Below are 23,665 nucleotides of genomic sequence, written 5' to 3'. Positions count from 1 at the left end.
GACTTTCACCATCCTCAATCGATTTGGAATTGATTCTTCAATCAAATGATTGCATCCGAAAATAATTATTGCTGGGAATCAAGTTCAAAGAAAGCACCATGTGTTAATTTTAGAATAGTTTACAAATAAAATTTAACATTTGCTCAATAAGATTCATCTGTGCAAGCTTTAGATTATTAAATGAAACGTCTCTTAACAAAACACTCTAAAAAAGGAAATGCAGGCACGTAACGAACAATACATTACAGCCATCAAAATGTGCACACGATAGCATACAGAGAAGTGACTTTATTGAATTAAGGTTTTGAAGGTTCATTGTGAAGTAGTGCATCCAACATGAAACATGAAATACAGACATGAAACTGATCAAAAGCAGTATATGTTAAGGGTGTCTCTATCTGAATAAAGGGCAATTTAATTTAAAAAATCATTAACAAGCATGAATACTTATTTCTATTGATAAATGTACAGTCCGATTCTTTATTTTTTTTTTCTTTACATAAGTGGAATATAAGAAATTGATTATTTACAATCAACAAATAACTAATCTATATTTTAAGATCCTCTATACTGGTAACTATGAGCTTGTTCCAGCAGTGGAGCTTTTTCTTCAGTCTCATCCAACTACAGCAGGTGGTGTAGTTTCAGGGAATAATCTGCAAGTTTATTGAAACAAGGTCTTTCTCTCTAGTTACATTATTTTTCAGCTTATAGTTACAAAATGTGCAAAAGCTTTAAATTCTTCAGGTAAATTGATGCACCCAATTATGGTAAGACCAATGGGTCCTGGCCCCTTCAAGTTCCCAGATTTTGACACAGTGGAATATTTGGAGTACTTTCATTAGGGCTTTTAAAAAAGTAGAGGCAGATGATTTCACTTCCTGTAAAAATATATAGGATCTAGAAGACTCTTACCCCACCCCAAATGTTCAACAAAAAGAATCACTTAATATCATATGAAGGGACAATGGCATATTGGTCATTCCATACAAAGTTTAGATTATGATTAATATTATAAATTCAAACCACTTTTCAAATCTTTAGAAATTCATGAAAAGGTGCATTTGTGAGCTTCTTAAATAAATTAAAGTACACACACATTAAGTATGTACTTTTGCTTTAGAGATTTCAGGACTATTGATTTCACATGCATGACTGAAGTGGAATGAAACAATAGCAATTGACAAAAAATAAAAAAAATGCTGGAAATACCCAGCAAGTCAGGAAGCATCTGTGGAGAAAGAGAAAGTTAATATTTCAGGTCAATGACCTTACGTTTGAACTGGAAAGGTGAACTGACTAAAAATTTCTATTATTTTCTTTGCAGATACTTCCTGACCTGTTGAGTTTCTCCAACATTTTCTCTTATTATTTCAGATTTCCAGCATCTGCAGTATTTTGGTTTTGTATCAGTGATTGATGAAATTTGGTACTCCATGGGAGCTTCAATTCAAGACCTGTGATACCCAAGTACTGTAAGTTTAACTCCTGAGAATTCTAACATCATGGACCAAGAGTTGATAAATATTCTGCAAATAGCTGGTCAAATTGAATTGAAAGCTTCACTGATGGGTCAATTTGTTTACTCCATACCCATTATTCCCTAAACTATTCTACCAGTTGCAATCACAGAAGCACATTGATAAGCACATATTGTGCAGTAATGCATAACTGAATGGCAATTATAAGACAAAAGAGCATATTCTTAGAAAATAGTAATGGGTAATTGTTTTAAAAAAGGTCATTGTCTGAAATATTAAATCCACTTATCTCACACAGATACTGCTGGACCAACTCAGAAATTTGAACATTTTCAGTTTTCATTTCAGGTTTCTAGTATTTGCAGCATTTTGCTAGAATGTAAGTGTGTTCTTCTTTAGATAAGTGCTCCACTTAATTTGGCAGGAAAAAAAAGTAAAGAAAGACAGTACAAAATAAAGAACGCAGTTCTAAAAGGGGTGAAAGAGCAAATGGACCTGAGATTTTATGTTCACAAATCATTGAAGTTGGTAGGGAGGTAGAGAAATTAGTTAACAAGACATATGGGCAAGAATGTTATAGTGAGCCATTATAAAACACTGCTACGGCCTCAGTTAGAATATTATGTCCAATTCTCATCACCGTTTTTTGGAAGAATGTGAATGCATTGGAAATATTTACAAGAATGGTTCCAAGCATAAGATTTTCAATTATGAGGACAGATTGAACATGCTGGGGCTGTACTCTTGATAAGAGGGAAGGATGAGAGAAACTTAATGGAAGTGTTCAACAGTGTTCTGGACAGCATAGATAGGATGAAACTGTTTCCATTTACAGAAGGGTTGTAACCTCGAGGATAATGATCTAAGGTAAATGGCAATGGTGAACAAAGGCAAATATTTTTTCCCTAGTGAATGGTTAGGATCTGGAATTTACTGCCTGAAAATGTAGTTGCAGATATTATCATGGCTTTCAAAGGGTATTGGATAATTATGTGAAATCAATTTCATGGGTTTTGGGAAAAGGTAGGGGAGTGGAATGATTTCTGTGGCTCCTACAGAGAGCTGGCACAGGCATAATGGGCTGATTGGCCTCCTTCAGTGCTGTAATAATTCTATGATTCTATCTATTCAGAGCTTAAAATGACTTGCTTACATCTTTTATAATGGGTATGGAGTATTTCAAATTTTATAAAATAGACTAAAATTGAGCTTAGCTGTGATCAAACCAGCACAGGATAAGCATAATTTTACAGTGCACCTTAAATATAGCAGTTTGTACAGTACAACTCACTCAGTAACACAGAAGATAAAATTCCAGCCAATCAAACAAAAAAGAAAAGCAAATTAGATAAATTTCAAAGAATTGCAATAGTAGCTTTAGAGTAGAAGCAGCCACACAGAGCAGAACTAAATAATAAATTGGATCAAACAAAAAGAACAAAATATTTCTATGGCTAGGTAGGAAATCACAATGACATTTTTGATTGTACTTAGCCACAGTTATTAATCTTCAAACCGTAATGCAGAGCACACAAATTAACACTGACTAATTAGATAGAGGTTAAAATTTCAGGCTGCATGCTTTTTTCATAAAAGAAGAAAAGTAAGTCCATTTTTACAAGCAACAGTTGGAGATGGCAGTGAATTTACTGTTATTCACAAGTCAATTGATAACCAATTCATTTAAATTCTAATCACAGAAAACCAGCCACAAATTGCCCCGCTCCCTAAATTTCTTTAAAATAATACTTCCAGTCAACACTGGAACTGTCATAAAACATGACCAATAGACCTCACAATTTACAGCAATATATTTCATTTACTATAAATTATTTCAATAACCTCTGAATATAAATATTAAAATGTATATTGTGTATTGAACTTAATTCTGATTTTAACCAGTTGTCAAATTAGACACATTCTAAAATGTGTTAAATACTTGAAAATCCCTCTTATTTAGATTTTATAGATGTGAGTTCATCTTTATATAATGTTCAATCTTAAAATAAAACTGTTTATAAAACTTATGTGATGAATTCTATCTGCATAGTTACAAAATCTGCAGGATTTTGCTTTCTAATGAATCATCAGTTCACACAACTGGCTGAATATGTAATGCTGGGCACTGCCCAGTTAGAGAATAAACTAAGTACAGGAGTCCCTGCTTTGTTCACTTGATTACAATAAGGGCTAAAACACTTTCTTCAAGAACTGTTTTCGATGCATAAGTGGTTTGGATATACAAATATTGTTGGATTCTCCACAGTCTCCCAAAAGCCTTTTTGTCTTTTTCAAATCTTGTCCTGGTTGTTTTGGCATCCCCTCCCCTTGAAAATAGGCCTGTTCTGGGCAGAAAAATCCTGCTGAGCTTCTAATTTAAAGTGTATTCATGATTATGTGCAATGGATACAGATGAAAAATGTACTTAAAAATAAATTAAATATCACTATCTGAACATAAATTCTTATCAGTCTCACATCTATGGTTGATTCACAATTTTTCTTTTGAAGGAACCCAAATGTATGGACCAGACTGTTCTTCAATTGCTAGTTTGCATTGGTTGTAAATCGATTCCAAGGTTTCTCCTTGTACTATTGCTGTGAATTTAAACAGAAACAAAAATTACTGATTGTGATTTAAGGTAGTTTTCCTTAAATTTATTCTTGCATCTACTTCATGTCATTAAGCTTCCCTCTATTTACACACTTGGTTGTTGATTTGTGAACAGCAGAAATGATCTAGGACCACAGGAGAAGGAGACAGCCATTTCACCTGTTGAACCTGCACCATCACACAGTTAGACCATTGCCGATCTTTATCTCAACTATTGATGATCTTTTAAGACCATAAGACATAAGAATAGAAGTAGGGCATTCAGACCATCGAGTCTGCTCTGCCATCCTTTTGATCCATAATCCCTTGATATCCTTGCTGAAGAAGCCTAGCAATTCCAGTCGTGAAAAGTTTAATTGACTCCAATTACACAGCCTTTTAGGTGAATGGAATTTCATAATTAAATCCAAATACAACTAAGTTTTAGGCTTCTATTAAACCAAGTCAGATTAAAATTTACCATGGTCATTTAATTTTGATTACCTTAAAGTACACAGACATCAAACTGTTCATTGAAATTTATTACGAATAATTCATATAATGTATTTCATATCCTCAAGATACCCCAAAGTGCTGCACAGCTGATGAAGTATTTTGAAGTGTTTATACTAGTACAAAGTTTGAAATGGAACACCAATGTATATGCAGTAAGGCTCCACAAACAATAATGAGAAAAATGGCCAGACATCTGTTTTCTAGTTGAGGAATGAATCATGTCCAAGATACTGGAAGAACTCTTTCAATGTTATAAAGGTACCATTTATGTCTACCTGAGAGGACACTTAAACCTTCCACCTTAAAAATGACACCTCACACATTGAAACACGACCTTGTGACTTCATTAATGCATTAGTATTGATTATTCATTCTGGGAGAGAAGTTTGCTTGTTACAGCAGGTTCAATCTGCAAGACTGCTGTTCAATTATCTCAAAGATAATCACTGCACAGATGGCAATCCATGCCATTGACTGTCTTATCAAAATGACACAGGCTTATATAGCAACAAATGAACCTCTTCCCAGTCTGTTAGATCTACCAGTTTTTATTTAATATTAGTTGCAATTAATTTACTTATTTGTAATACGTCATGTTGCAGCAAATCTGTGTGTATTTACAGCAGGGATTTGTGGGCCAAAAGAACTTTGCTTGTCTGTTAAAACTTTTTCCAAATTCTTTCAAAAGTATTTGCAAAAGTACCAAGCAACTCACCTACTGACATCAGAGATGTTTTAAATGGAAACAAATTTCAGGTCTTAATTGTTAAGAATACTAGATCTTCATACAATTATGTGATGATGAATATAGTTGCAATATAAAGAATATAGGCAAAACCTGGCACAATTGCTCAGCAGTATTTAAAGAACTGCCAGCTGAATTTTCCCAAGAATCTGCTGAGTTTCAGTTTCAAGGAATTTCATGAAGAGTTTCTTACCTTGATCTCTAGCAAGCTTTCCCACGCTATTCTAGTGTTTAGCAGCGGTGGAAGTGCTCGCTGATGCCGGGGCTTTCTAGGTTTCCCACTGCTGGCATCACATTTAAAGCTTAAATGTGGACTGGTTCAAAACTGCGTGAGAAATTTCCCTTTACCCCAGAGATGGCTAACAATGGCAAGCTTGCATCCCAGTTTGCCATCACATACTTGGAGATCTTGTTATTTGGAGTGATGGGCATTATCTTTCCCCAGGACTGTCAAAGGAGCCAGGTTGAAGTTGACACTCAGACCAATTCAGTATTCATGGTCCAGCGGCATGCCCAGATTAAGGACCTTCTGTACTCCATAAAAATAAGCCTACCATTGTCTCTCTGCTACTTCACACTCACTTTAACTCTGCTATGTTCTGAATAATGCTTAGCTGGTTCTCTGTTGTCAATATGCTGTGGTAGGCCCACAATGCTCTTAGGGAGGAAATTTCAGGATTTTGACTTATTGAATGCGATATATTTCCCAGTCAGGACGGTCGGTGACTTGGAGGGGAAATGGTGGTGTTCCCATTTATCTGCTTGCCTTGACCCTCCAGATGAAAATGGTCTTGGGCTTGGGGTGCTGTCTAAGTTACTTGGTAAATTTCTGCAGTGCATCTTATAGATAATACACGTTGGTGCTACTAAATGTCAGTGGTGGAGGGAGTGGATGTTTGTGGATGTGGTGCCTATCTAGCTGGCTGCTTTCTCCTGAGTAGTGTCTTGAGTAGTTTTTAGTTGCATTTATCCAGAAAAATAGGGATTTTTCTATCACACTCCTGACTGTTGTCTTGTAGATGATGGACAGGCTTTGGAGAGTTAGGAGGTGAGTTACTTGCCACAGCATTTCTAGCCTCTGGGAGAAAGTGAGTACTGCAGATGCTGGAGACCAGAGTTGAAAAGTCTGGTGCTGGAAAAACACAGCAGACCAGGCAGCATCCGAGGAGCAGGAGAATCGACATTTCAGGCATAAACCCTTCTTCAGGAATGAGGCTGGACTGTCAAGCGCACTGAGATAAAAGGTAGGGGGGAGGGAATTTGGGGGAGGGGTGCTGGGAATACGATAGGTGAAAGGAGGTGAGGGTGAGGGTGATAGGCCGGAGGTGGGGGTGGGGGCGGAGACGTTGGGAAGAAGACTGCAGGTCAAGAGGGCGGTGCTGAATCTGGGGGTTGCGACTGAGATAAGGTGGGGAGAGGGGAAATGAGGAAGCTGGAGAAATCTACATTCATTCCGTGTGGTTGGAGGGTTCCTAGGCGGAAGATGAGGCGCTCTTCCTCCAGGCATCGTGGCCAGGGTCTGGCGATGGAGGAGGCCAAGGACCTGCAAGTCCTTGGCGGAGTGGCAGAGGGAGTTAAAAGTGTTCAGCCACGGGGACGTTGGTTTGGTTGGTGCGGGTATCCCAGGGGTGTTTCCTGAAACGTTCCGCAAGTAGGTGGCCTGTTCCCTAATGTAGAGGAGACCACATCAGGTGCAGCGGATACAGTAAATGATGTGTGTGGAAGTGCATGTGAATTTGTGATGGATATGGAAGGTTCCACTGGGGCCTTGGAGGGAGGTGAGGGGGGAGGTGTGATTAGATTACTTACAGTGTGAAAACAGGCCCTTCGACCCAACAAGTCCACACCGACCCGCCGAAGTGCAACCCACTCCATACCCCTACATTTACCCCTTACCTAACACTACGGGCAATTTAGAACGGCCAATTCACCTGACCTGCTCATCTTTGGACTGTGGGAATAAACTGGAGCACCCGGAGGAAACCCACGCAGACACGGGGAGAACGTGCAAACTCCACACAGTCAGTCGCCTGAGGCGGGAATTGAACCCGGGTCTCTGGCGCTGTGAGGCAGCAGTGCTAACCACTGTGCCACCGTGTCACCCACAAAAATTACCCTCACTAATTTAGATTAGATTACTTACAGTGTGGAAACAGGCCCTTTGGCCCAACAAGTCCACACCGAACCGCAACCCACCCATACCCCTATATTGTGAGGCAGCAGTGCTAACCACTGTGCCACCGTGCTGCCCACCTTGCTGCTCAGTCTCCTCCCTCCCCTTCCTAGACCTCTCCATTTCTATCTTGAACGACCGACTCAACACAGACATTTACTACAAACCGACCGACTCCCACAGCTACCTAGATTACACCTCCTCCCACCTGCCCCCTGTAAAAACACCATCCCATATTCCCAATTCCTTCGCCTCTGCCGCATCTGCTCCCAGGAGAACCAGTTCCAATACTGTACAGTGCAGATGGCCTCCTTCTCCAAGGACCGCAATTTCCCCTCAGACGTGGTTGATGATGCTCTCCACCGCATCTCATCCACTTCACGCAACTTTACCCTTGAACCCCGCCCCTCCAATCGCCACCTGGACAGAACCCCAATGGTCCTCACCTTCCACCCCACCAACCTCCGGATAAATCGTATCATCCTCTGTCATTTCCACCACCTCCAAACAGACCCCATCACCAGGGGTATATTTCCCTCCCCACCCCTATCAGCGTTCCGGAGAGACCACTCCCTCTGCGACTCCCTCATCAGGTCCACACCCCCCACCAACCCAACCTCCACTCCCGGCACCTTCCCATGCAACCGCAGGAAGTGCAAAACGTGCGCCCACAGTGCCCCTTTCACCTCACTCCAAGGCCCCAATGGATCCTTCCACATCCGTCGCAAATTCACCTGCATCTCCACACACTTCATTTACTGTATCCGCTGCACCTGATGTGGTATCCTCTAAATTGGGGAGACAGGTCGCCTACTTGCGGAACGTTTCAGGGAACATCTCTGGGACACCCGCACCAACCAAACCAACCGCCCCGTGGCTGAACACTTTTAACTCCCTCTGCCACTCCGCCAAGGACACACAGGTCCTTGGCCTCCTCCATCGCCAGACCCTGGCCACACGACATCTGGAGGAAGAGCGCCTCATCTTCCGCCTAGGAACCCTCCAACCACACGGGATGAATGTAGATTTCTCCAGCTTTCTCATTTCACCTCTCCCCACCTTATCTCAGTCACAACCCCTGGATTCAGCACCGCCCTCTTGACCTGCAATCTTCTTCCCGACCTCTCCGCCCCCACTCCCTCTCCGGCCTATCACTCTTACCTCCTACCACCTATCGTATTCCCAGCACCCCTCCCCCAAATTCCCTCCCTCCTACCTTTTACCTCAGCGCGCTTGGCACACCAGCCTCATTCCTGAAGAAGGGCTTATGCCTGAAACGTCGATTCTCCTGCACCTCAGATGCTGCCTGGACTTTCTAGCCTCTGATCTGCTCTTGTAGCCAGTGAATGTAAATGGTGAGTCCAGTTGAGTTTTTGGTCAACAGTAATCCCAAGGAGGTGATAGTGGGGAATTCAGTGGCGGTAACACCAATGAATAGCAAAGGTAGGTGGTTAAGTTTCTCTTATTGGAGATGGTTCTTTGTTTGTTGCAAATGCTGCTTGTCACTTGTCAGCCCAAGACCTGTCCAGGTCTTGTTGCATTTGAATACGGACTGCTTTAGTTTCTGAGGAGTTGTGAATGATGCTGAATGTTGTGCAATCATTGGCCAACCTTCCCACTTCTGACCTTATGATGGAGGCAAGGTCTTTATTGAAGTGGCTGTGACATACGATGGTGAATGTGATGTTCCTTCTCATGAATGTCCTCATTTTCCTATTTGATACGATACTGCGGCATTCAAAGATTCTCATTATCTATTGACACCTCATTGGATCCTCCAGGGCAAACCATCCAATGATTGTTTGGAGTCTCTGACTGTACTGTATTGAATGAATCCTTAGATCTGACATGAAAACAGTGCAGGAGACATCGTATGGCCCTTATTGTCTCCAGTGGGAGAAAGTGTTGCATTATATGTATGCTGGATATTATAAGATATAGGAGCAGACATAGGCATTTAGCCCATCGAGTCCACTTCATCATTCAATAAGATTATGGCTCATCCAATAATCCACAAGTTCAACCTTTTACTTTTTCCTTATAACACTTGATTTCCTTTCTGGATTAGAAATCTGTCTAACTCAGCCTTGAATATACTCAATGATCCAGCCTGAACAGCACTCTGTAGTCAAAAATTCCACCGAGACATCACTGTCTGAGAGAAGAAATTCCTTCTCATGTCTGTCTCAAATGCTTGACCCCATCTATCCTGTCAAGTTTCCTAAAAATCCTGTGACCTTTCATTCTTCTATAATCCAGTGATTATAGGCCCAATCAAATCAATCTCTCTTTCTAAGACAGTCCTTCTATACCTGGTATCATTCTTGTGAACCTTCTTTGGGCTTTCTTCCATGCCAGTATATATTTATTTAGATCAGGAATCCATAACTGTCATGATATTCCAACTATAGTCTGATTAGTGCCTTGTATAGTTTTAGCAAAACCTCCTTACTTTTATACTCCATTTCCTTTGAAATAATAGATAACATTCCATTTGCCTTCCCTATTATCTGCGGAATATGGATGCTAACTTTTTGCCATTCATGGATGAAGACTCCCAAATCCCTCAGTTCTGTGACTTTCTGCTGTCTTTTCTCCATTTAAATAATATTCAACTCCTCTATGCCTCCTGCCAAAATGCACAACCTTACATTGCCCTACAATATATTTCATCTGACAAGTTTTCATATGGATTTCTGACCTCTACCTTTTTACAGAGATATATAGCATCAATGCTTCTTTTCTTATCAGCATGCCATTTCACAGAGACAAATGACTGTGAGTCGCCTATACCTTCTCAGCATCATGAGGGCACGTTTTGTATTGGAAATTTTGTATTAGGAGGCTGCTGCACATCTACTGGAGGTTATTGCTAGTCCTGGACTTCTAGGCATATGTGCTCCTCAAAACGTTACTATGAGCACTTAAAGTGCAGTAGAAATATTAACAAAAACTTCTCTCCTTGCATCCACCAGGAATAGACAAATGAGCCACGTGGACAATATCGGAATTAAATCAGCTGCTCAGAAATGTGGTCATTCAGCAGTAACTGCCTGCAAGTTACATTTCAACAGCATCTTCCAAACATTGGAACATGAAAACATTCAACAAGGAGGGCAATGGGATATCTGCACATTGATCCTTTACATTATAAACCTTGTTCATAAATATCCTGCTCAAGTCAGTTGGAGGTTGTAGGAATGGTAAGAGGAATGAGAAATTTTCCCTCCATCTCCATTCTCCAGATTAACCAGGAATGGTTAATTTGCAAATAAGATAATTGTGTGGACATTCTGTACTTCAAAATGTGAGGTGAGGAGCTGTTGGACCTTGTATAGGCTATGACATCTTTGAGGTGATTGTGGATTGTGCAACTAAGGGGAAACTTTACAGCTCACTTCACAATACTTCTGCTTCACAGCTCTTACTGGGATTAATTTGTAATGTTCAATGACATGGTCAAAATTGTTTATGGGGAAAGTGAGGGTTGCAGTTGTTGGTGATCAGAGTCGAGAGTGTGGTGCTGGAAAAGCACTGCCGGTCAGGCAGCATCTGAGGAGCAGGAGAATCGACGTTTTGGGCAAAACCCCTTCATTAGGAAATTGGTTATGGTCAGGTTTTGTTATCAATATAGTTGGTCAATGCTAATATGGTTCACATCCAAAATTCTGTACAATAGAATAGCAAATGTCTTCAACCTGCATTATGTGAGCATCTGACTAATTGCCCCTTGAAGGGTTTTACATCACTCGCAAGTATCTTCCTCTGAGATAAAAGAATCTTACTCCATCGGCATTCCCTCTGGGTATGCTGGCAGCCATTTTTTATTTTCATTGTGCTTTTACATTCTAGATGAAGATGGAAAATGACACAAATTCATGCAATGAGTTGCACGTTCAGCTTGTCAATCAAGATGAATCCACCCACACAACCTAAATGTCTCCTTGTTGCTTTGCACTTCTTGTCAACCCCATTTGGTCTGATCTTCCCCAATTTACATCTAACTTTTTTATTTAGCTTTTCATCCCTTAACCTCAGGCTTAAAGCTTAGTTATGCCAAACATTGCTTTGCATTATCCCCTCCTCAGTTAAACCAAGATTAGATTAGATTAGATTAGATTAGATTACTTACAGTGTGGAAACAGGTCCTTCGGCCCAACAAGTCCACACCGACCCGCCGAAGCGCAACCCACCCAGACCCATTCCTCTACATTTACCCCTTTACCTAACCCAAGGTGGTGGTTACTATCAATGACCTCCCTCTTAAAGTACCCCATGGTCAATCATCTCCCACTCTCATGTGTTGAGATCCCCCCCATTCATAATTATTATTCCCTCTATTATTAGATGCTGCCTCCACACCCCACAATTAACATTACCAACTTCCCTACCATAGCACTGCTTTGATAAATCCCCTTGACTTTCAGTGAACATTTCCCCAGAACTAGCCATGGTCCAACTCAACTTACTTGAAACAACAACCCAGACTCCCTGACTGATATAGATGCAGATTGCCAACTGACTTATTACTAATCTCCAGACTGGTGGCACTGGACTTGCACAACTGACTGCGATTCACTCCCTAGACTGTAAGAATATGCTAACCCTAATCCTGAACCCCTTCAAGTGGCCGACCTACTGTTCAAAGTTGATGGACTGATTTCAGATGATGCCCTTGACTGATGGTGCCCCTAGACCCTGAGTGACAACAGTTCCCTTGACCTGACTGATGACTACTCTCCTTAGACTTTGAACATGTCATTTCATTGAAGCACAGTCAATGTGCTTGCCGCATAAACTGCTGGCACATGCTGTAGTTGTGACAGTGATGTAGCACAGTGCAGTACAGTGACATGTCCACCCCTTTACTGATCACTGCTCTCAAACATTGCAGACTGCCTGATTTTGTGTCTTCATGAAAAAAAAGACAGAATAGAAGTACTGCGAAGCTGTAAGTTCTGAATGGCTTAGAAATGTGCAAAACTGCAAGGCAAGGCAGAGATAGTAAGAAATCCAAGGAGGTGCAAACTGATTGATTGCTGAAAAAGCAAGTTAAGGGATGCACTCTAGTATGTGAGATGGATGCTTGTCTCTTCATGCAAAGTGGCCTGGCAACAGCATTGCAATGAAAGGTATTGGTGAGCTTAAAACAGTGGCACTCAAGTGTTGAACTGTTATATAAATAATTGGGAGGTGCACCACAATCATGTAATGAAACTGATGCTTGTACCATGCCAGCCTCCATGTTAAATGTTGCAAGTGGTTGCTGAGTTGCTGGGAAATGCTTGTCAAGATTCTAGCAAACTGCAGTTGTCAGGTATCCACTAAAACTTCCATATCTGAAATTTTCAGTTTCTTTCCACTGCCTGGGAAAATAGCAAGTTGCATAGAAATGAGGTGAAGCTAGACAATAATGAAACGTTAATGTGTGCAAATGGACCCCTTACTGCTCACTGCTGAGATTCTAATAGCTGTTAAACCTTATGCGCAAAGTTGGACTTTTCATTCTCAGCATGTTTTCCCAACTGACTTGCCACTGCCCACATCATTCAGAGCCTGGGAATATTTCACACTGCATGTCAGGTTAGCTATTCTATTATTAACTGATTTAACAATGGCAATGCTTGCATCATGTCCAGATCAGATCCAGTAATTCAATATGAAGTTAAAAACTCTGCATATAGCACAAATGGTTAAGAAAATTATACGACAGCCACTTTCTGCTCCATTATGTTTCTATTCTTACACTTTTATTAATATTGTTGTGCAATGGAAAAATGCACATTGGCAGAGCTTCACTGCATACAGCAATGTGCAAATAATACAACAATTACTGTAAAGATCCAATGTTTGTCTCACTCATAATGGGCAGTAAAAACAACATTAAAATTGCCACCCTTTATGTACCAAGCAAACAAATTCTGATATTTTGGAATGATTACTTGCTAAGTTTCTTCTCAAATGTTTTATTTTGATGGAGTTGATGCAGACATACCTGTAAAATGTTCTCCAAATTCCTGTTCCAGCTTCAGAGCTCTATCAAATGTCTTTCTGCCTTGCTCTTCTGTTAAGCGTTTATTAATTTCCCTGTAACAGACAAAGCCAGCACCACATCTTAGACAATGTTTACCAGGTAGCTTTCCCACATATGTAGGAGAGGCCAGAGGGGATCATAATGTGGTATCATGGGATTTCATTCACACTGTGGTTAAGTGTAAAAATGAACATATCGCAGTGATCACTAAATGTCCAATATTCTAAAGGCAATCACTGTATGGAATGAGCCCAATTATAGCAGACTCTTTAAATTTCACAAAATGATACAACCCCATAGTCAATATCACATGGGGGAAAGACTTTCAGTTCATTATATCTCTGCCAGCTGTTCATATTGGGATTAATAGAGCTTATTTATATCTGAGGATTAGTTGACCACTTGGGTCCTGATTAGTAAATAATTTTACTCGACATCCTAATTAAGACCAAACAGTAAGCATAAGATTATAGTTCATAGAATAGGTGAATGGCTACAGCACAGAAGGAAGGCATCAATGACTCTCTGAAAGAGCACTTCATCTAGACACACCCTTTCCCTTTTTCTCTTCAGATATTACCTGAATTTCTTTTGAAAGCAAAAGTTATACTTGCATCCACCACAAACTCAAATAATCCATTCTGCATAATCATTCACCGCTCAAAAATTATTGTTTGCCATTCAATTTAAATATCCCATTGTTTTTAATCTGTCCAGCAATGGGACATTTCTCCCTGTCTGTTTCCTCCAATATTTTGAAGCTGACACCTGAGTTATCCAGGATGTATGAGTCAAAGCAACTCTTTAGATATCTAGTGTAGATCGGCAATAGTTGGTTGTTGTGTCATCAACGATTTTAATATTGTGTGAGACAAATCCTTTTCTGTCCACAGAGGTAGCTAGTTCATGATAGGGTGTTCTGATTGGTATAAGGGTGCAAATGATTGCATTCTCAACCTGCAGAAGGCAGTGATGATGGTGAATAGTAATACCCTGGTTGTCTGATTTTTCATGTCAAGCAGCAAAGAGATAAATTAGTTGCCTTGTGTGACAACAGCATCAGTGAAATTCCTGATGAAATATATGAGTTGAAGATTGTGAAATGTCTCAGTGGTCCCCAGTAGCTACAGAAATGTTCCACTGGCAAAGATATTAATGGCAGCTGCTACCTTTCGAATTACTGGATGGGATTGCACCCAGACCTTCTCAGCACAGGCCCTTGTCCAAAGGCTGGCATGGTGGGACACAATGGCTCAGCATGTCCTGAGTCATCTTGCACACTGTTTCTCATTCATTTTGCCCATTATTGCTTTGAGTTCAAGCTGATGTTTCTATAACTGCATCTACTAAACCTGATCTGCTTTGCACACAAGTTGCTCCAGATCTTCCTGTAAACTGGCAGATTTTTTTTTAATTGGATAAGCAGAATTAGACCATTCTGCCCATTGAGTCTGCTCCACCATTTGATCATAGATTATATGTTTTTCAACCTCATTCTCCTATCTTTTCCCATTACTTCTGATCCCCTTACTAATCAACAACCTATCCATCGCTGTTTTAAAGACACTCAATAATTAGGCCTCCACAACCTCCTGTGGCAATGAGTCCCATAGATTTATCACACTCTGACCAAAAAAATTCCTCCTCATCGCTAAGGTATCATCCCTTCATTCTGATTGTTGGTGATACAATGTTTATAGTTAATCCAGCTTCCTTTCTTTCTCTTTCAGCGCTTCATTAATCATTGTGACATAAGTAGTCTTATCCCCAAAGATTTCATCATCTCGGAGATAGCACTCTTATGTTTGGATTTATCAAAAGTTAGTTGTTTAGCCTTTTCCTCCTGAATTTTTTTTGTCAACAGCAGAGAGTCGAGATCTTACCTTCTTGAATAGTCTGCTGCAGTTTCTGTTGTGGGGTTCATACTTGAATGATTCCATGGATGGTAATGAGTGCAGGCCATGGCATACATGCATGCCTGTAGTCACTGGCCAAGCAGTGTCTTCAATGTGGAACATCTAAAGCTTCCAGGCATACTGATTGCATTTACAATCCATCATTACTGATAATGCATATGAAATAGGTGAGCCATCACATGCTGGAAGTTTTACATTTGTAGGCTGTCTGTGTATTCATGTATTTTAGAATTTGTGCCTGAATCTGGAAATCATAGATCTGAGTGTTGTTTAAATTCTGTTCTGTTCTGCTGTGTTCCAATTTAAATTAGGAAATTTTCTGGACATTCTGACAATATGTCTTTAACCTTCTTTGCTTGCTGTTGATCCAGTACACACTATGACCGTTTGCCTTTCTCAAGTGAGTTAAATTTGAAAGGGATTTGTTTGTCTTCAAGAAAACTGTGTTTTCAATATTCTTTGACGGTGTAACAAACAAAAACATCAAGGGAGATCATGCACTTAGCATAATTTAAGGCTGTTGGCCATGTGTTTCACCTGTAGTGTAACTTGCTTGCTGACTGTTCAAACATGAAAGGCCACGTTAGCATATTTTCAAACATTGTGCACCACATTATATTCATGAAATGATTTACCAATCATTCACTTATCACAGATTAATTAACTCTATGGGCTAGTTGATTAAAAACAGCAAAACACAGTATAAGTTGTGAAGAAGACATTAACGATTAGCCTCTGCCATGCTTCAGTCACTTTCACCAGATCTGTGAGAATGGTAAATGAGATTATACCCGATAGCCAGTATTTATATAAGGAAGGATATGTTCTCTCAGAGGTTAGTTGCTCATTAAAGGCCCAAGCACTAAATGCTCCACGTGATTCAGCATTTGTGGTCCTTTGCCATCAATATCACAGAAGCTTAGAGGGTCTACTACAGTTTGGATTTCTTTCCAACTTGACAATATCTTATCCCATGCATGTTAATCATCCTGCCTGAATGCTAAGTGGCTCAACAAAGAATGCCAGAGTGGCTTTGGCCTGAATCAGCTGATAGGAAGCCCCCGTTACACTGTTTCGTCTCAAACCCTACCACACAAGCCATCTCCTAGCACTCTTTGTCTTGTATTTGTGAATGTGGCAGATATTGTGTGATGATTTGCAGTCCAAGAGACTATATGTGAAAACCAATGGTGAAGCTCAGGGCTTTAGTGAATGTATCGTACCCCAATGAATTCTTGTTGACTTGAAAGATCATATGATTCCAATTAAGCTACAACATACTCTCAACAGCACATCATGAGTTCAATGAGAATTGGATGGTGTGAGGTACTCTTCTAAACAACTTTAAAACAATTCAAGTAAATAACAGCCTTCAAAGATGCATTGCTACAAGATAAAATCTGAAATGTAAGTTAAAAAATCAAAACTAAGTGTGATTTTGGAGTCTAATGACACATTTCAGACCGTTGGTACTCTCCGGGCATAGAAGACTATAGTGTACACTTGGGCATGAATATCACTGTGAAAGAGGGACAGACACTTGAGCTGATCAACCCCTTCAACTGTTGCTACCCGGACCTGTTCATGGGCACTTTTGTCAGGTGCAGAAACAAGGACGGTATTAATTAGTTCTTCTAAACCAAGCTAAATAAAATTAAATCAAATTAAACCAAAGCAAACCAGGTCAAAAGAGTGCCAGATCCTTAAATGGGCACTATAACAGACATCAATGGTGTACATTTTACAGAACAAACTTTGAATTGAAATATAACATTGTTTTGAAATTTAACAATGCACTCTAGCCTCTGCTATGCCAAATAGTTATACAAAGCCTTGAGTGTGCCAATGGACACTGCATCCTCTCTCTCCACGGCCACCCAGACACAGACGTAACCATAAAAATAACCATGGAAAATGGGCATTCAGACTGAATAACCTTATCAATTGCCCACAGCCTGTGCCAGTTTATGCCCACCTTGGTCAGATTCAGGAGCAGCCTGTGGCGAGGTTTTCTGATCTGCACATCCTTTTTTATAGGAGCATGGGCCTAAAACACAAACCTTTCCAAGCAGCCTCCTTACAAAGTAGAAAAGTTGTTGCAAATAAGATGCAAATATCATTACCAGCCTTGTATTCTATCCATATTGAGACCAAAGCGACCATGATTTGCTTTGACTCCTCCCTCAAGATGTACAGTCCCCTCCCTGTCTCACCAGATTTCACCTTACTATCTTCAGTTGTTCTCTTTGAGTGTAACCATTCCCTCAAATAGTGAATACAATCAGGCCATTCCCCCAATTGGAATTGCTTGCAGCCTTGACAATGCCATGGATTTATCCTAAAAAGTCACCTGTTTGTCTATGGCCATTTTCCCAAGACAGACTTTTCAACCTGATTGACCTATCAGCAAGGAAAGACATTTGGACAGGTACAGGGCTAGGAAAAATTTGGAGGGATTTGGGCCAAATGCAGACAAATGGAACTAGTTCAGTTTAGGAAACCTGGTTAGCATGGACAAATTGGGCCAAAGGACTTTTTTTCTGTGCTGTATGACTCTACGAATCTATGACTGGAATGACTTTGCTTTACTTCCAGGACCATGGCCTAATCCCCTGACTGAAATAAAGCCAATTCCTGGACTTGCAGTTGACCAACTGCCTGATTAGTTATAGCCAACCTTTGGACAAAAAGTGGCTTGGTTCTCAGACTGATTGTTGTACCTACTGACTAGAGGCTAATTTTGCCCCAGTAAGCAACCCTCTCATTTACCTTTCGCACATCACAATACACTTCATGCAGGTACAGTCTGTTTGTTGAGGATGCTCCTGGCACATGCACCACCTCTGACTTGACAAGAACCACGACATACAGAGACATGTACCCTCCCTTTCACATTGATGTTTCACCGTGTTCTACAGCTACATGTTCCAGCCTTGCTTTCTGTGATAAAGTGCCACCCGTGAGATCACAGCTGCTGACTGATGCTCCCAGTTAAACTGTGACCTGTGAAGCTGATGTTAGTAGTTTTACTCTTCTCCAGTTGGATGGGGCAATGGTCCAGGAACACATTCTGCCCAAGTTCCCATAAACGCAGTTACAGCAGTACAAGTTACAGCATGATGGCATGGGCCATGAAGAGGCAGCCAAAGCTATGTATTCTCTTCGACTGGAGGTTGAAGAACAAAGTTGTCAGGTACTTGCTTGGTTTATGCAATCAAGTTTCTGAAGTGTTGAATATCTTGATTGAACAGAAGTTAAACGGGAAGGTGAAGTTAACTCTGATGAGTTTGCAATTAATGAGATGCAAATACATGTATGTAGGTTTCTGGCCACCTGATGGCAAGAAAGTAATCTTTCCATCCAAGGAGGGAGAATTTAATTGCTAAAGTTCATCTCAATGGTGAGAATCTAATTATTGGACTATCGCCCAATTAACTCATCACACTAGCTATTATTCTCACCATCTCAGGGAGTAGAAAATTGCACACTGAGACATTTAAATACCTCATTAGCTGTTAGTTTTGTCTTGAATTCATGAACGTGTACAGATCCAGAACATAAATAGACTATATAGTAATCAAGAGATGCTGATAAGGGAAGAAAAAGTATTTTAAAATGTGATGCTGAACCCTGGTATTTTTCATCCAAACTCATAGCCAGTATATGTTCCTTAGATAAGTCCTTTCAAGAATTGTAGCAAAGCATAAAAACACCTCAAAATTTTAAGGGAAAAAAACCCCTGTGTTTATATTGTAATAATCACATCTTCAAGAGGACCCAATCTACTTAATAGCCAAGAATTGAAGTACTGCTGTCATGTGGAAATATGAAGCAGTCAAACTGCATGCAACATAGCTCCATAAAAACTAATAAGACAATTGACCAGTGAAAACATTTTGTGGTATTGGGCAAACAATAAATATTAGTTGATATATCAGCAAACCTCCCTTACTCTGCTCTGAATAATATCAGAGTCAAAAAATGTAGTGCTGGAAAAGCACAGCCTGTTAGGCTGCACCCGAGGAGCAGCAGAGTCAATGTTTCAAGCATAAGGTCTTCATCAGGAATAATATCATACAAGCTGAGAGGGTTAAACAGAACACACATATCATTTGCAGGGAACAAGATCATAAGGGTTTCAGAAACAAGTCTTATTGTTACTGTATATTGATTACTGAATATTCATGACTGATGTAGAGAAACTGTAACTGGACAGCTGGTTTTGCAATGCAGAGTGATGCCAACAGTGCAGATTCAATTCACTGGCTGAAGTTACCATGAAGGATTCTCCTTCTCAATCTTGTCCCTCATTTGAGGTGGGGTGTCTCTCAGGTTATACTTACCACCAGTAGTCTCTCTCTCTAATGAAAGAGCAGCCCTATGGTCTGCTAGGACTATAGTAACTTTACATTTAACTGAAGCTAACAGAGTAGTGACTGTTAATAATAGAATTATTCGGTATTAGTCAAAGGCAATCATTTTGACATTATAAAGGTAGCTGGTCAGATTGCAATAAGAGTGCCCAGTTTTGGTCACTCACATAAAAAGCATATAGCTTAAAGAGCCTGATCTCCGTTTCAAAGGCCTGGGTTGAATTACTCTCGGAAATCAACTGATAGAGATTATAAAATAAGGGAAGTTCTGGATTGCTTTACAATGAATAAATCAGCTCAGTTTGTTAGATTGGGGCAGAAAAAGGCACATGGATTTTACATGTAAGAATAGGTGTTCCATCTTTTCCCAGAGAATAGTGGTTCTCTGATTGCATTGCCATGATGGTCTCTTTACTTCATGGTAAAATGGAGGAACCAAGTGTGTCATGTGATCTGTTATGAGTTTTGACCAACAACAAGCCTCTGTGGTTTGGCTACCACGAGTAGGGTTAGGTGACTGGCTCACAGAGACTAACAAAATATGCATACAGTGTTTCACATCAGAAAACAAAAACAAGGACAAACTGTGCTGACTATGGACAGACTTTGTGCAGCAGAGAGGAGAAAGTTGGGGTCCTCTTTTAGTTTCCAGGCAAAATGTAGGAGAGAGGCATTTGAAAGATTCATGAAGGTTTGCCTGGCGAATCCATGAGCAGAAATTCTCAAGTGAATCTTACTGCTGGTACTCAGTTTGAAAATTCTCCATAAACAGAGGGAAGCATTTTACCATTGTCACTTAGTGTTATTACTTGGCACAGTAGGGAGACAGGAACCCAGCGATTTGCTACAAAGACTGCAATCTTGTGAAGAATGTACTGTAGTGTCTATACATAAAATGTGGGGTTATTGATCACATTGATAAAATAAATGTTATCTTTTCTGTGATTTAGCGTATTCTTCTTGTTGTGTTTTTGCAAATGCATAACTAGGGAAGTAGAGTTGGTTTTAAACTAAATAAAGGGGCAAGGGCTCAACTTTGAGAAGTTATGGTGAATTCAAGAGAGGAAAGTGCAACAGATGAAGGATCTAATATGGGAAATGGTAAACAGATATTGACAGGAAGGGACAGAGAGATCACCAAGCAAATCAGCAGATAAGACTAGAGACTACAAAAATAATAAAAGGCCAAAACTTAAGGCATTATATCTAAATGAACATAGCATTCAAAACAAAATAGATGAACTCTTACAACAAATTGAGACAAATAAGTACAAGCCAATGATCATAACTGAGACGAGGCTGTATGATGACCAAAACTGAGAATTGAATATTGAAGGGTATGTGACATTGAAGGAGGATGGGAAGCTAGGATGTGATGGAGGATTAGTTCTGTTAATTAAAGATAACATTAGCATAATTGAGAGGGTGACCTAACTTAGGGAAACCAAGATTCAGAAGTACTCTCAGAAAACATAAGGAATGATAAGGGCAAGAGATCACTTGTAGCAGAAGTATACAGGATCTCTAACAGTAACCACATGGTATCAATGCAGCAATTAGAGCTTGTCAAAAGGGTACAGCAATTATCATAGACAATGTTAACTTACATATGGACTGGAAAATCAAGAGGAAAAATATAGTAGATGAGAAATACATTGAATGTTTCCAGGATAATTTTTTTGACTGGCATGTTATGGCACCAAGCATACAACAAGGCATACAAGACCTGTTTTTGACCAATGAGATATGATTAATTATTGACTTCATAGTGAAACCATCTTGGATAGCAGCAACCATATTATGTTGAATGTTTGCATTCCGTTTAAGGGAGAGAAGTGTAGGTCCAGAATTATTGTTTTGAATTTAAGCAAAGACAATTCTGAAGGCACGAAAGCAAAGTTAGCAAACGTTAACTGGCAATTTGGATTAAGCAATTGGTTAATAGAGATTCTGTGGTAAACATTTAAGGTGGTGTCCCAGAAATAACCAAACAGATACATTCCAAGAAATAAGAAAAATGCTAAGGGAGTAAGCCTGCCATCCATGGTTAACTAATGAAGTCAAAGATTGTATGAAACTCAAAGAAAAAAACATGATTTTTGCAAAAATAGATGGCAGATCAGAAGAATGGACAGAATATTTTTTAAAAATTCAAAGAGTTACCAGAAAATTAATAAGGATGGAAAAATTAGAGTACAAGAGAAATTTAGGCAAAAATATAAAAACAGATAGCAAAAATTTCTTTAGATATTTAATAAAGAACTAACAAAGTAAGCATTGGTCCTACAGTAAATGAGTCTGGTAATGGAAGATAAAGAAATGGCAGATGAATTAAACAGATATTTTGCATTGGTCTTCACTAAAAAGGATGCAAGTAGCATCCCAGAAATAGCTGTAAATCAAGAACTGAAAGGGAGGGAGGAACTTAAGAAAATTACCATTACCAGGGAAGTAGTACTGAGTGAATTGTTGGGACCGCAAATGACTAACTCCTCAGATCTTGATCCATTTCATCCTAGAGTCAAATTCATCTTCTGACTCACAGAAGGTTAGTTTGTAGGTACAGCAAGTAGTCAGAAAACTGATAAGAATGTAAGGAGGTTATGTTTTGGTAATACACGACATTGGTAAGACTGTGGCTGTACTGGTCAAACACTTAAAGATACGTCAATACTTTGGATGCAGTTCAGTGAAAGTTTATTAGACTAATACCTGGAATGGCCTGAGAAGAAAAGGCTAGACAGGCCAGGTCTTTATCCTATGGAGTTTAGAAAAGTCAGAGGAGACTTAAACATATAAAATTGTGAGGGGACTTGACCAGGTGAATGTTAAAATGATATCTCCTATTGTGGGAGAATCTAGAACTAAAGGTCAGATCTAGAGTTTAAAAATAAGGGGTCCCTTACTGAAGAAAGAAATGAGAAAATATTTGTTCTCTCAGAGACTTAAGAAGCTTTGGAATTCCTGTTCTCAAAAAGCAGTGGTAGATATATACTTGATTACCAAGAGGATGAAAGATTATTAAGGGATATTCAGGAATGTAATGTTAAGATTAAAATCAGGTCAGCCATGATATTGAATGGCGGAGCTGATGCGAATGGCCGAGTAGCCTGCTTTTGTAGCTTGTGTATATTCATATGCTCATAGTATCAGTTGCTTATTAGGCAATAACTAGTTGGTGTTGTTTTTAGTCTGTTGGTTACAGTAAAAGTCATAATACTCAAAATTGTATTGTATCATTCCTTTTAGTTAATAATTGGGAATTCAAATTTCTTTCTCAAAGTCATTGGTTTCTACTGTAATAGTAACAACTGACTGATTCCTGACTGGGACAGAGTTTGTATCATTTGAAAGCTGAGTGTTTTTTTCAGATATCACGTAGCCCAAATAATTTCCTGGATTGATTTCAAACACCTAAAAGGCCAGAGGGGAATTTTCTATGGCATTTTTTCCCTTACATTCCTGGGCATTTTCTTTGTAATGTTGCTCTCCGTAGGATTACATAACGACGGGGATGGCTGGGAAGCATTTCATCATGATGATTCAGCAGTCATGGCATGATGTAGATTTGATGAACCAGCCTGTCTCTTCCTGTCAATCAAATCTCTAGGTTCATTAAGAAATTGTTTAAGGTCCAACTGATTATTTGATTTTTCATCAGATTCAAAGATAGCATTCTGATATTGCAGGACTACAGACATTTAAAATTAGTTGCACTGAAAGCTACAAAAAGAATTCTGAATTCTGGGTAGTAAACAATAGCTTAAATGGTAATTCAAGAGGAAGTAGAATACTTGTGCATATTATGAGAAAGACTAATTAAATAAAAGATGTA

The 23,665-nt window shown here is 39.6% G+C and overlaps 1 protein-coding gene across 1 annotated transcript in view; it reads right to left on the bottom strand.

Annotated features, from left to right (window-relative positions):
• Positions 1-3,589: 3,589 nt before the first annotated feature.
• dlg2 (discs, large homolog 2 (Drosophila)) overlaps positions 3,590-23,665 on the bottom strand; it is an 876,537-nt gene continuing 856,461 nt past the window's right edge. The window contains exons 23-24 of the mRNA XM_060825990.1: positions 13,503-13,594; positions 3,590-4,078 (exon numbers count right to left, since the gene is read on the bottom strand). Coding sequence (XP_060681973.1) covers positions 3,972-4,078; positions 13,503-13,594 — 199 coding nt within the window. The 3' untranslated portion in view covers positions 3,590-3,971. The remainder of the gene's footprint in view (positions 4,079-13,502; positions 13,595-23,665) is intronic.

The sequence above is a fragment of the Hemiscyllium ocellatum genome, chromosome 6, assembly GCF_020745735.1.
Source record: "Hemiscyllium ocellatum isolate sHemOce1 chromosome 6, sHemOce1.pat.X.cur, whole genome shotgun sequence".
Classification (NCBI taxonomy): Eukaryota; Metazoa; Chordata; class Chondrichthyes; order Orectolobiformes; family Hemiscylliidae; genus Hemiscyllium; species Hemiscyllium ocellatum.
The sequence above is the reverse complement of the archived record's forward strand: the minus strand, read 5'-3'. Positions and strand labels throughout refer to the sequence as shown.